The sequence below is a fragment of the Rhododendron vialii genome, chromosome 4a, assembly GCF_030253575.1.
Source record: "Rhododendron vialii isolate Sample 1 chromosome 4a, ASM3025357v1".
Classification (NCBI taxonomy): Eukaryota; Viridiplantae; Streptophyta; class Magnoliopsida; order Ericales; family Ericaceae; genus Rhododendron; species Rhododendron vialii.
Genome location: NC_080560.1, coordinates 31350457 through 31364008, shown reverse-complemented (window position 1 = coordinate 31364008; position 13552 = coordinate 31350457). Strand labels below are relative to the sequence as shown.

The 13552-nt window shown below is 40.9% G+C and overlaps 1 protein-coding gene and 1 non-coding gene across 2 annotated transcripts; one reads left to right on the top strand and one right to left on the bottom strand.

The window, feature by feature from the left end:
* The first annotated feature begins 560 nt into the window (after positions 1-560).
* On the top strand, positions 561-10237 carry LOC131323157 (nuclear transcription factor Y subunit B-8-like). Its single transcript, XM_058354829.1, has 6 exons — positions 561-775; positions 911-1147; positions 2076-2358; positions 2484-2561; positions 2690-2740; positions 9804-10237. Exons 2-6 carry the CDS (start codon positions 924-926, stop codon positions 9846-9848), a joined length of 681 nt encoding a protein of 226 aa, XP_058210812.1. The 5' UTR covers positions 561-775; positions 911-923; the 3' UTR covers positions 9849-10237.
* Positions 1704-1814, bottom strand: LOC131324967 (small nucleolar RNA snoR100). Its single transcript, XR_009199545.1, has one exon. It is a non-coding gene; the product is annotated as a small nucleolar RNA snoR100 (small nucleolar RNA).
* Positions 10238-13552: the final 3315 nt, after the last annotated feature.

Below are 13552 nucleotides of genomic sequence, written 5' to 3'. Positions count from 1 at the left end.
AGAGTTGTGTACGCAACATTTCAATAAATAAGAATATTAGTAACAAAAAGAAATTAGTTTTGAATGGGGCAGTGAACCCCTGTATATCCGTTCTTAACGAGTCGAGCCTCAAGCTACTCACCAGCACTTTAGTCCGTTTGCTGTACAGCAGCTGCGTACAGATCACTTTTGCGCTTGTCTCGGGTCCCGTAAAGATGATCGGGGCCACTCATTTTGTTCAAAATACTTTGTTTAAGGTCCCTGTAAAAAATCAACTCAATCCGATATCGGAAAGAGTGTTTACGAATCATCCAACTTTGCTTCAAAATTTAGCCTAAGTTTTGAAGCAAAGTTGGATGATTCGGAAACACCCTTCCCGATATCGGATTGAGTTGATTTTTTACAGGGACCTTAAACGAAGTATTTTGAACAAAATGAGCAGCTCCGATCATCTTTGCGAGACTCGAGACGGGCGCAAAAGTGATCTGTACGCAGCTGCTGTACAGCAGCTGCTGTACCAGTAGCATCTCTCTTGTTAAAATGTGATACACGTGGTGTAATTAGGTCGACAAACCCTATCCAGAACAGGACACAGAAAAGCGGAGAGAGAGAGAGAGAGAGAGAGAGAGAGAGTACAAAAACGGAATCCCAGCAGAACCAACGGTGTTGATAAAACAAAGCTCTCATCTCAGTCGTCTCCTCTCTCCCCTCTTCTCCAACGTCCGATCTCTCTCTCTCTCCTCCTCCATAGCCCACCGATCTAAAATTCTCGCGCCCAAATACAAAATCAATCTCGGTAAGCACACAACCTCTTTTCATTTCATTTCATTCATCTCTCTCTCTCTCTACGCCTCTCTCTCTCTCTCTACACGCGAGTTAGGGTTTCGTCGCGATCGAGACATGTGGTTGTTGATTCCGTTTGTTGACCTAGGGTTCAATTCGAGATGGCCGACGGAGCCCCGGCGAGTCCCGGCGGTGGGAGCCACGAGAGCGGCGGGGACCAGAGCCCTCGATCCTCCAACGTGCGCGAGCAGGACAGGTTCCTCCCCATCGCGAACATCAGCCGGATCATGAAGAAGGCGCTCCCCTCCAACGGAAAGATCGCCAAGGACGCCAAGGAGACCGTTCAGGAATGCGTTTCTGAGTTCATCAGTTTCGTCACTAGCGAGTATGCAATATACGTATACCTGTTTGTGTTTGTATGTATATATCTGGATATGTAGAGGTACTCGTATAAGTCAAACGGAACTTGGCCTTCGCAATTAATTGAGATTGGCTTAAATCCTTACATTTTTGTCTTCTAGTGTGCTTGTCAAACGGAACTAAACTAATGCACTCCAAATTTGTCTTCTAGTTTGCTTTACGAATTGTGCTTTGTAAATTGTATGTAGGAGCGCTAAGAAAATTAATTTAGGAGTGCTTTTGTAAGAAAGTGGAGTTCAAAAATGACTTCGATTTCCAATCCTTGCCTCTCTGATAATAATCTTAGCACTTTTTTTAATTGCTGCGTGTACCTGCATTGTCCATGACCAAACTACCTTAAAATACTCTCCACAACAACAACAATTACAGAACTCATCTAGTCCCCAATCATTTGGGGATATGGGCAGGGAGGATTGGAGACAGACCTAACATTTGAAAATATGCACAAAGTGGCTGCTCTTAGAATAACACGGACACAACGGGCCCCCTATACCTCCAAGAATCGAGGATTTTTGAAATGACGTTTTGCTGTGGAACCATGCCCCAAATCAAAACGGAAAGGCATTAGAGAGGGCAGGCAGGCCTAGAGACCCAAATCAAATTTTGTGCACATTACCATGCTTCCTTCTTCATAGTCCAGACTCCGGAGCATCAGAAAGCACAACACCTTAACATACTCTCTCTCAATCTCTCTCAATTCTGATAAAAAAAAAAATCTCTCTCAATTTATCTCCAATTGGTTATACTCTTTCTTGTTCCAGAATGTTTTTGTTCACCCTTCACCGAGTGTTATCAAATGAATTTATGTATGCATCACTTTTTTTTATTAGGTCTTGTATAAGAAAAGTTCTTTAATTGATCAATTAAGGTTTTTTTGGGGATTGAATGTGAAGGGCGAGTGATAAGTGCCAGAGAGAGAAGAGGAAGACGATTAATGGGGACGATCTACTATGGGCAATGGCGACTTTAGGGTTTGAAGATTATATTGAACCGCTGAAGGTGTACCTGACTCGATTCAGAGAGGTGGTTTTATGCAATTTTTTTCCTTCTTATGTTTTTAAGTTTGATTATGGTGTTTCTTGTATTATGGTATTCCAGTTTTCAGTACCAGTTGAAGTGACAATTTTTTTGTTTGTTTGTTTCTGTTATGGATTGAACGGGATGTTGCAGATGGAGGTATGTCATGGTCTTCGTTTAAGTTATTTGATAGTGTACAATTTTACGTCTGTGTGTGTGCCTCTGTGTTTTGTTTATCTAGTTTCTGCCAAATTTTTAGTTTTCCTAATGATGGATTTTGCTAGGGTGACACTAAGGGATCAGCGAAGGGTGGGGAAGGGTCTGGTAGAAAGGATGCGGTTCAATCTGGTCCAAATGCTCAGGTACCTATCATAGACTATCTATAGAAGGTTCAGCTTATCTTTTTGTGGATTCACGCATTATGTTGTTCCTTGAGTTGGAATTCATGTCCTGTTTTACTGTGCCAACCAATTCCCTCATTGTCATGCAGCTTCTTCATCAGAGTTCATTTTCACAAGGCATCAATTACGGGAATTCTCAGGTATACTCTCTCTTTCCCTTTGCACATAATCAACTGTTATACTTGAGTAAGCATAATAAGATGTTCATATCTCTTCTATTAAATTTTCAAGATGAATGAGAAGATTTCCCATATTGTATGCGTACATATAATACAGCCCTTTTATGTCTCCAGTAAGCCTCCTAGCGACGATGAGCTCAGGATAACATAAATGAAACTTAAGTGATTCGAAATGGTAATTCAAATCGACGTCTCTTTTTTATTCTCTCTGCTTGTCTAGTTAGAGAGCTTTGGACAGTCTTTAACTGAGAATTGAGGGTGAAGTTGTTGTCATTCATAATGCCACAACCAACTGATGTTACCCTAGAAATGTGTCCCTCCCTCCCAATCTCCTTCTCCCTTATCTGCTACCAATTGATAGCCCCAACTTGACGTTTGCTTGATTAAACCAATTGCCAAGTCTTCTTTACTTTCTGAATAAATTGTTAAAGGGCAAGTGGATTCTGAATTTCTGAGAAAGGGATTGTGGCTCATAGGAAGGGGCAAAGTTGCCATGCTCAGCTGCAAAATCAATTTGGGCTTTTCAGTATCTCACTTTTCTTTTAGTCTGTGCGGTGGCAAGAGGGGAGGTGGTGGAGGGTGGCGGCTGCTGGTGGAGTGTTGGTGATGCAGAGGCATCAAAGGTGCTGGTTTTGGAGCTAAAGGTGTGGGTTATTGTGGGAGTTGGTGGAGAATTGAAGGGGTGGAATGTGGAAACAATGGGTTGGATTGTAGCTGGTGTTGGTGAGAGTGAAGCTTGACGAAGATAGAGGGAGGTAGGGGGAAGACAGATCAGGACTCCAGTGCTAAGGGTGAATAGAGATGAATTGGGGAAAGAGGGGGAGAGGGTGAGTAAGAGAGATGGGGGAAGAGGGAAAAAGTTTTATTTTTATTTTTATTTTTATTTTTTTTTGGGGGGGGGGGGGGGGGGGGTTTGGGGTGGGGTGGGGTGTGTGTGTGTGTGGTGGTGGAATGGTGCTAGATGGCAGGGGAAATGGAGAAAGCTAGATGGTAAGATGGATGAGGCAAACAATGCGGTGGCGGTGGTGCCCGTGGCAGAGAGATGAAGGGAGCTGTGATCTCCGGGTTTTATTCAGCAATGTTGTTAGTGCTGCCAATAAAATCTGAAATTCTCTCAAGAAAGACTAATGGATGTGCAATCTGTAACAAGGTTATATTCCTCGGGGATTGGATTGAATGTAACTTCCAGAACCTCAGTGGTAGTAGTGCGCAAGTCACACATGTCAGAGCAAGTCAGCCAGTCTGTAATTTATCTTAGTGAAAATAATGTGATCACTACAATATCCAGTCTAGCCCTAGGGGCGTGGCGTGGGTGTTTGATTTTTCCGGCTAAATTACCATCTCTAACAACCTAGAAAGAATATGGAAATGCCTTATAGAGATGTCTTGAGACACCCAACCCACCATTGAAGTTCCGGGGATATTTGGGTAGTTGACGTAAATCTTAGGTTTTATTGGTCATATAGAATTATAGATGCATTGATGTTGTATCATTATCATATCTTTTTATTCTGCACCACTGTCAAATTTTTACCTCATGCTCTCATCTCTTTCATGGAAGAACTTAAACTGAAATTGTTCCAACAGTGTTATCTAGTTGATTCATCATGCGAGGCTTATATGATGTATAATATTTAATCCTTGGTTATTACTTATTTACTATCCTTTTTTTGTCTCATTGTAGCAGTACTGTTACACAACCATCTTTTTTTTCTTCTTCTTCTTCTTTTTGTTTGGGTTGATGTCCGTATTCGATATGTGAAAATTGTTTGGATGGATGCCAACATTTTTCCGTATGAACGTCGCCCACATAAGTGTTCCCAATATTATTGTGGTGAGATAGAACAAAAAGTTAATGGTAGTGGCAACTACGGCTTGAATATTTAGGCGTCCTGAGAAGTAAATGAAAAAGAACTTGAAGCAAAATTGTCGATTTAATTGAAGGTGCTAAGGGGTTGCATTCTGGAATGCGGATATTTAGGTATGTGAAACAAGAACGTAGCATGCCATGTGCTACGAAATATGGAACACAGGGATATGCTCCTATAGATGACACTTTGTACCAGTATCAAATGGTAGACTATCAAAACATTAGAGCTAGAGTTTGTTTGCTAATACTGGTTGCATGAAATACGGCTGCTAGAGGTCATGACCTAGACCTATAACAAGTATTATCTGCTCTGAGCCATGTGCCACTGGTTCCAGTAGATCTAATGTGTCTGTAATCTTGACAGGACTTTTTGTTTCTCAACCATTTTTGTTTGGGTGTAATGCGGTTTAGTTTTTTGAAAGGATTGCATCCCCTTGATGCTCTTTTGTTGTAAGGCATTCAAAACTACTTTTAGAACAAACGATGCTCCAAAAAAAGCCTCAAATCAAAATGGATACTTTGTTAAATAGAGAATGCTTCAAACAAATTCAGAGTAAGACAAGTCTTAATGCCTGTATGTTGATGTTCGTCATTCTGGGTGCACTGACACCGGGAAACAAAAAGGTGAGTAGCTTTTTGTGACACTATTTTGGTACCCACCTGATGGCATTTACAGCAGTACTGTTAGCCAAAATAACTAATCAAAAAGTGCAATTTCTTTTACCCAGCTACTTTTAACTTGCACATTCTAACGATCCTCTCTATCCATGTTAAATACTCCGACTGTCCCAAAATGAATGACGGATGACCATTTGGATGCTTTTTGTTGTCCCAAATTCTATGTTCATGTTGAAAAGTAAAAAGGACCAATGATTGATTTTCCAATTTAGACCTCTCTAATTAATTAAGTTATCAAAACAAAAGACCAATTCAGAAATGTTTGAAGGAGGGCCTTTTTAGACAGTTATTATTTAAAAATATTGTTTGTCCTAAATGTTATGGAATCCCTATAATGGTCATCCATTTTTGGATGAAGGGAATATATTCAAATTGTTACACATGCAGAGTATGTATACATATATTTACAATTCCACATGTAAACCCAATTTTTCCTCCAGCCGGTTCTTCACTTTCTGAGTTTTAATTAGTCAGTGTGTTAGTGCTTTCTTCTTCTCATCAAGACTTATCCTAACCGAAGCCACTAAACCAAAAGCCCAAAGGGCTACTTCCTCTTTCCATTCGCCTATTCAATTTGTCAGAAATCAGTATCAACATTGATAGGTCCGAATTGGCTCCTTAGCAGGACTTGACTGAACTGACCTTCCCTGCTCGGGAAGGCCATTGGTCTGCTTGGTAGCTCCACGCTCCGCAAACATCAATTCCATGCTGCTCTACTCGGCAGCTCCTCGCTCCACTGAGCAAATAGACATTGACCCTGTCTAACCTAATCAGTATGCAGTTGTAACCACCTTACATGTAATCCAGGATAATCAACTACAACTCTCCGGAGTTCAAAACTCAACTACTTGATGTTATCTCCAAATGATTAAGAGATGAAAACTTCCTACTCCCTTTGGGGAATTCAAATTGGAATGCCAAACGGCTCCAAGCAGTTAAGAGACTCCCCAGGGATATCGAACCCCATTTTTCTGGGCAAGCCTCACCGGCTTTTCAAACACCTCATCCAAGAGAAGGGGACAGACGGATAAACACTCCCAAACTCTCCAAATACCTCTACCTCTGCTTTATTTTCTCCTTTCCTTTTTTTTTTTTTGAACTGCGAATTATTTTTATTAATCTTTGAACAAGATACAAAGACTAACAGGACAAGGAGAACAACACATATGCCAAGTCCGAGACTCAATCCCTTGATTGACAAGATGCCAACCTAAGAAAAACCCAATAGGACAAGCCCAAACTCCTCAAAGGCCTAAAAGCCCAAATAAAATGGGACAAGCCCAAACAATAAAGATCTAAACACCTAAAAGGCCTAAAAGCCCAGATAATTGGAGAAACCCAATACAATTAAGCCCAAATCAAACCATAACAAAACCCTAAAATAGTCAACGACCATTGTAGCAACCATCAGGATCTGAAACGCCGCAGCCACTGCTGCTAGGGCTGTAAATGAGCTGAGTAGCTCGCGAGTTCGGCTCGGTAAGGGCTCGGTTCGGCTCGGTTCGAAGGATAAATGAACGAGCTCGAGCTCGATTTTGCGGCTCGTTTGATAAACGAGCCGAGCTCGAACCTAGCAGGGCTCGGCTTGAACAGGTTCGTCTTGGCTCGAAATATATATGTTCGGCTCGGCTCGAACATGCCAATATTTGGTTCGACTCGGCTCGTTTAGCCAATTTTTCAATATTAAGGCTGAAAAGATGACGAATTCGAGCTCGAATTCGAGCCAAGCTGGCTCGTTTATTCCAGACCAAATACTAACGAGCTGAGCTCGAGCTTTGTACATTCTTGTTGAGCCGAGATTTTCCGGCTCAATTCGAGCTCGAGCCAGACGAATTTTGATCGAGCCAAGCTCGAACATGCCGATATTCGGTTTGGCTCAGCTCGTTTACACCCCTAACTGCTGCGAGGACGGTCGTGAACCAGCCGTATGTCGCCGGTCCCAAAAACGCTCTGAGAGACGCTAGCCGCAAATACCTTCCATCCCAACCACCGCCCACACCCTGCCTGCAGATCCGAAAACCCCACCACAGCCAGAAGCCACCGCTGCCCCTTGATGGCGCCACCATGGACCAGCCTCTCCTTCGAACAAGACCCCAATCACCATCGGAAATGAACGAGCCAGCGCCTACAACAAAAACACAAAACAAACAGAACAACAGCCCTGCTACAAACCACCACCACCACCTCCACAACCAACAGAACCAAACTACCACCAGATTTGCTTCAACAACCACTGCAAGGACAAACGCCAAGCCATTAGGCACAAAACCGAAAACCCCCGATGTGGTTCCCGGCGGCGAGGACCCACTCGACGCCCAACCACCGCTGCGCCTAGCCGTTAGGCACCGAACCAGAAACTCCCAGATGTAGATTCCGGCAGCTGAATAGAGGAAGGAAAGGAGGACGACAACGGGAGAGGGCAGAATGGGGGAGGAGCAGAACTGTGATGTTAGAGAGGAAAGAGGAAAAACGGTAGAGAGAGAGAGCCTGGGGGGAGGAGGAAGAGCCACCCCCCCCCCCCCCCCCCCCCCCCCCCCAGCGGGGAATCGCCTTGACCCTTCCTATTCTACAGAGAGAAATTTCAATGTGTGGCTGCAAAAAAATTATTCTCCTTTCCTCCAACCTTAGGCATGGTGTTTCGGTCGACACCACATCGATATCAAGCAATCTGTTTTGCAGGTCGTTGGTCTAGCACGGCAAAAAACAATTCATCAAACATCTCTCCCTCTCTTTCCCCATGAATGCTATTTGAAAACCGTACCAGTGTCTCTCCTATTGCCACCAGCACCTTATTACTACTGATGCCACCATGCCTTTGGTTTATCTACATACAACACAAATAGACAGAAAGGAAAAAGGGAAAGTTAGTGGTGGGTGAGTTCTGCTCGGAGTGGTTTGATAGCAGAGCAGTGGAAGAGAGAAGGGTGGGAGAGGTGTACGGTGTTAAAATAGTAAGTAATTAGTTCTGACTTCTGAGTCTACAATGCCTCGTTCGATCCGGTGAGACACTTCAGCAAACATAAATTGCTGAGTAGTGTGTTGACTGTTGAGACTGCTGAAGAGTGTTTTTGAAGTTATGGCTAGCTAATATAGCTTAATATTGTATTTGACTAGACTCTTGCACATACCCTTGTGTTGTTCGAGGGTTTGTTCTTGCTGGTGGTGCAAACTGTTGTTTTGTTGGCTCAAATCCTCAACTCCTAACAGCGAACTACCTTGATAAATGCCATCCACCACCTACCTTAATGACTGAAAGCTCTGGAAAGGTTTGGAGCCTATAAGTTCATGTGTTCTCTGTGTAAGGATGTGTGGCAAGTGAGTGAGAGCTGAGAGAGAGAGAGAGAGTGAGCTGTGTGTGGAGAGGCTGTGAGAGAGAACCAGAGAGGTGAGAGAGGGAGTAGAGTAGAGCTCCGGTGAGAGGGTGCTCCTCCTCCGGTGAGGGGTTTTTGTATTCCCTCCGTCCGTGTTTGTTAGTCCATTTTGGAGTTTCCAACTTTTTTAGGGAACATCAGGATTGCTTTGTACAATTCTTGTCTTTCCAAGTTTACCCGTCAATCAATTAATTCAATATTTGAATACAAGGGTAAAAGGGTACTGTGGAAACTTTATGTCCATCTCAAAACCAATTGGCAATGAGTGGAGAGGTCCCAGATGTTATTAAGTGATCACCCATTCCACTCCTAAGCAGTGTGAGATTCATTTCCTTAACATCCCTCCTCACGTGCAACCGCGTTTTGAGGTCTGTCACGTGTGTTCACTTTTTGGGTCCTATTATTGTGCAGCCTTTTTGCTGGTCTGTCATCGTGGGGTGTGGATTGTGATTTTTTTTTTTTTTAAATATGGGGTGGAACGGGTCCCGCTCTGATATCATGTTAAAGCATCCAACTCCAAATCAATTGGCAAAGAGTGGAGAGGCCGCCCAGGCTCATACTAGTTTTGGAGGAGATAATTAACCAATGTGGGACAAATCCCAACAGGTACAATTGACTATTGACACAATTTTCTAATTGACTTTCAAACAGGGACAAACATTGGGGGACCGAAAAAAGTACGTTTGTGGACTAACAAAACATGGATGGAGGGAGTAACTATTTTGTGAATAGTTAAATTTTCTCTCACAATTGACAATTCTATGTGTTTGATTCGTGTGTGTGTGTGTTTGGTTTCGGTCCTGCCACAGCATAACCTTCGTGTGTGTGTGTTTGGTTTCGGTCTTGACACAACATAAAGCCTTTTTTTTTCTCCGAACAATTGTTGGTAAAGGCTAATGTTTGAAATTTCATGTTTGCTTTAATTTCATGTCTTTGCATGCGATCGTAGTTCAACATTCTTGTTTCTTGCTACTTTGTAGCTTCTACAGGTTGTAGTTCTGATAAACTGGGCTATTCCTTTCACTGGTTAGAGGAATGAGATAATCATGCTGCTTTTTCACTTACAGATGCGATAAATAAATGTACTCGTTTCTTGAATTTGCAGTCACAAGCTCAACACATGATGGCCTCCTACCAAGGCACAGAGTAGACTGGTTTCTGAACCTGTTTCGATCTTTCCATATCCTTTTGACTTTTGAGGATATCATGTTTAAAGCTCATTTCTTGTTACATATTCTGATCTGAGCACTGTAATATTTAAGGGTTGCTCTTTATGTTCTTTGTGGCCAGTGTTTTGTATCGGCATGGTTTGTATATTAAGTTGTCTTCTCAAGAAGAATGATTATTTGGTGAATATTGATAACCTTTGCTGGATTTATTGAAAAAACTTTCTTAGGTTAGGCAAGGACCGGATGACTGGTGGTGAAACTGGTCGTCATTTGAGAATCTTTATTGTGATTGAATACCTTTTGCGGCTAGGCAAGGACCTGATATTTTGGCCACGAACTCATTGAGAAGGTCAATTGTGCATTCTTTGTCTGTCCTTTGCACCTTGTTGCCGTTCTCTTTATTTTTGGATTTGCTGAGATGATGTTGCGGGATTTTGAGGCCATAATTCTGGTACTTCTGGTAGAGGTGAACCATTCCCTCGCTTTGTAGGGAACAGAAGGGTTTTCTTCCGCATCATATGCTAGTTTTCTATTCATTTCATAAAATGTGGTGCGCTGTAGACTGTAGTGAGGCATGCAGTTAGGAATCTAGGATGTTTTCGTTTAAGGCATTCATTTTCGGAAACATTATTCTGTTTGGCATCACTGTTTTCGCAGTTATCTGAATTATTTTGATGTGAAGATATGAGAACTATTGAATGGTGCAGGATTCAATATCCTTTTTTCTTTTTTGGAAACAAGGTGTTTGGGTCTTACGCACATCTCAACTAATCCCGGAGTCCGAAAGCTAAGAACCACATAAATTTTCAATGTTTTCTTGTTAGCTCCTCAATTCATGCGTTTACTCATGACCAAGCCCAAATTCAGTTGTACGGAAATAGATATGAAAGGAGAGAATTTCCTGTTACAAAAGAAAGTTGTAGGACTACAACTTCACTTTTCTAGAGGAAGGTTTTCTTGCAAAATATGTCTTGCAAAAAAATTGTTTTCTTGGAACTTTTGTCAATAGGCACACCCACAAAAAAAAAAAAAAAATCTTCCTTCAATTTATTTGAGAATTCATTTCCAATGCAATGTTTCTGACAAAGAATGGAAAAAAAACAAATTTCTTGTGATTTTTTTAGCGTCTAGTTACTACTCTGTACGAAAGTTGTGGGACTCATGACTTTAACTTTGCTACTAAAAAATACTCCGTACTACTTCCATGCTAAGTACGTTCAGCGAAAGGGAAGTAATTTTAGTTTTCATGTGAAATTCTTTGGTACAGAACAAATACAGAGAAATAAATTTTCCGTTCCTTTTTTTCAATTTACCTCATTTCTCTAAGAATATATTTTTACGCAACATCTGTGACAGCTGGACGGGGTCTGTGGTAAATTCGGGACAGCCGTGTTTTGAATGGTCATTTGCTGGTTTCCAATTCTTCCCCCACCCCACTTCCCACATTTCTTTGTTCTGTGTAAACCTTTCACCAGAAAAAGGTTGAATCAAGTTCCACTTTTTTATTTTTTTATTTATTTATTATTATTTTTTAGGATCAAAATAAAAAAAGTTCCCCCTTTTTTTTTTTTTTTTTTTTCCAGTTCTGTTGAAGTCTTGTCTTTGTGGGGAACAAAGGAAAAAACCACCAAAGACACATACTTAACCCCTGTTCTGTTCCTTTCCTTTGCTGCTTTTGGCAATTGGGTATACCAATCTAGTATTTGTTTCGTTCGGGTTTCCTCCAAAGTTTTGGTCCCCTTTTTTTTTTTTTTTTTCTACTTCTTCTCTTTATGAAACAGAGCGAAGCTGCTTATGATATTTCTCTCATTTTCCTATTGTAGTTTGTTGACGCAGCAGATGAATACTTACTACAGTATATTTAAACAATCAGCTTTCTTCTTTTTTTCTCATTCTTTTTTCGACAGTCGGGGATGTCCGGATCAACTTAGGCGTACTTAGACTAATTCTTCTTTGGTCAAATCAAAGGCAGGTTCATTCACACCGGGACTAAGGAATTTACCAGAAATTACTTTCTTGTGAACTAACTCCAAAAATCGAACCCTAATTAATTGTGTGTCAACAAACTCACCAAATTAGCCAGACTGACCCCTGGGGCTTAAGAATCACCTTTCTACTGCCTTTTTAGATGCGCTGTTGTTTCAATCTTTGGATTACTCCTTTCAACTCCTTGTGCTTTAGAAAAAAGCTAATCTCTTACATGGTTGTAATTGATTGGAAATTGCAATGCAATTCTCCAGTGACTAGGTTTTGGACCCAGCATTCCTTTAGGAAAAGAAAAACGCAATTGGAATTGAATTCTTTGAGCTGCAAGTCTACTCATTTTCCTTTATTTTTTAACTCATTCATGCCAAAGAATTTAGATTCCGTTCTTCAATCGAGTCGTGTGCTTCTAGAAATAAGTTATGAACTCGTCTTCACGCCATGAACCGGTCGGCGACGTATTTAGAGAGCAGTTCCGTGGGAATTACTTAGATTACATCAGTGTTTCGTGCCTACAGTTTGAACTGGGTTTTCTGCTGGATACTCTACTACCAAGCCGAAGATGGACCCTATACCGGCACCTCGTGCTAGTTTGCTTCGTCAGCACGCGTCAAAGAGCCTATAGTGCTTTCAGCAGAATGCTCGTATCTTAGATGTTGGTAGTTTTGGTTCACTCCTATTATTGTGATGTATCTTTGCCTTCAGGCTTTGAATGAACTAGGCAATTTCCTGCTGATAAAAAAAAAAAAACCGTCTTCGCTTTCGAGGGCGTAACCTAGTATTAAATTAAGATCCTTTTCGAGCTTTGGAAGCGCGTAAGCTTTTAGTATGTGTTTTTTGTTATCCCATTTACTTTGAAGTATCTCATATAAATTAAGATCATCTCATGTGATAATTGCTCATATAATATAAATCGGAAATCATCACAGTCCTACTTCACGATAGTACTTTAGCTGTTAATGTGTATGTAGTTTAATTTAAAAGTGTCAGGCCATGTGGACTTCTAAAGATCATCTTGTCCAATGGCATTGGTGCATATCAAGGTCTTCTTTACTCTCTCTCTCTCTCTCTTTCTTTTTTTTGTATTTTGTTTTTGTTTGTTGTATTTTCGAACCGGTACTGTCCTCTTTTATTATAATGTATTTTTCTTATATATAATATAAATATATGGAATGATCTAATTTATCGAAAAAAAAGGTCCTCTATAGCCATTTTTGGTGCAAGAGGATTATTTAGAGATTCTCAAAATTCTCACGTGATCTCGTGACTGAAAATCGATCACTTGGTATATGAGGGTATCAAGTTATGGATTTTTGGCCGGCTCAATAATATATTAAAGCAAAAATTGAATCATCTTTCGTCATAATGAAGTTTTTTTCTATTTGTAAGTTCTTTTTATCAAATTAAAAATAGTAATTATTCAGGGATCCCAGGGTGCTGAAGCATGATCATATGACGTCTGAGTATTACTTACACACCAAATAACAACTATGCGTTGATGTGGGATCCATTAACAATGGCAGAGCTAGCCCATGTCCACCGGGGGACTGCATTCTTTGAGGGGTTTTTTTTTTTTTTAAAGTTTTAAAATGACACTTTATTTTTATTAAATACTTGGCAAAGTTGGAAATTGAAAGAGATTATATTTAGCTATTAATTTATTTGTTCAGTATTTGACATTAATTATACCTCTTAAAACTAC

Excerpts from the sequence above, each read along its gene's own strand:
- LOC131323157 (XM_058354829.1), top strand. The coding sequence starts at position 924 with ATGGCCGACGGAGCCCCGGCGAGTCCCGGCGGTGGGAGCCACGAGAGC. Across the intron at positions 2,359-2,483 it reads ACGGGATGTTGCAGATGGAG|GGTGACACTAAGGGATCAGC; the intron begins GTATGTCATGGT and ends GGATTTTGCTAG. Across the intron at positions 2,562-2,689 it reads AATCTGGTCCAAATGCTCAG|CTTCTTCATCAGAGTTCATT; the intron begins GTACCTATCATA and ends ATTGTCATGCAG.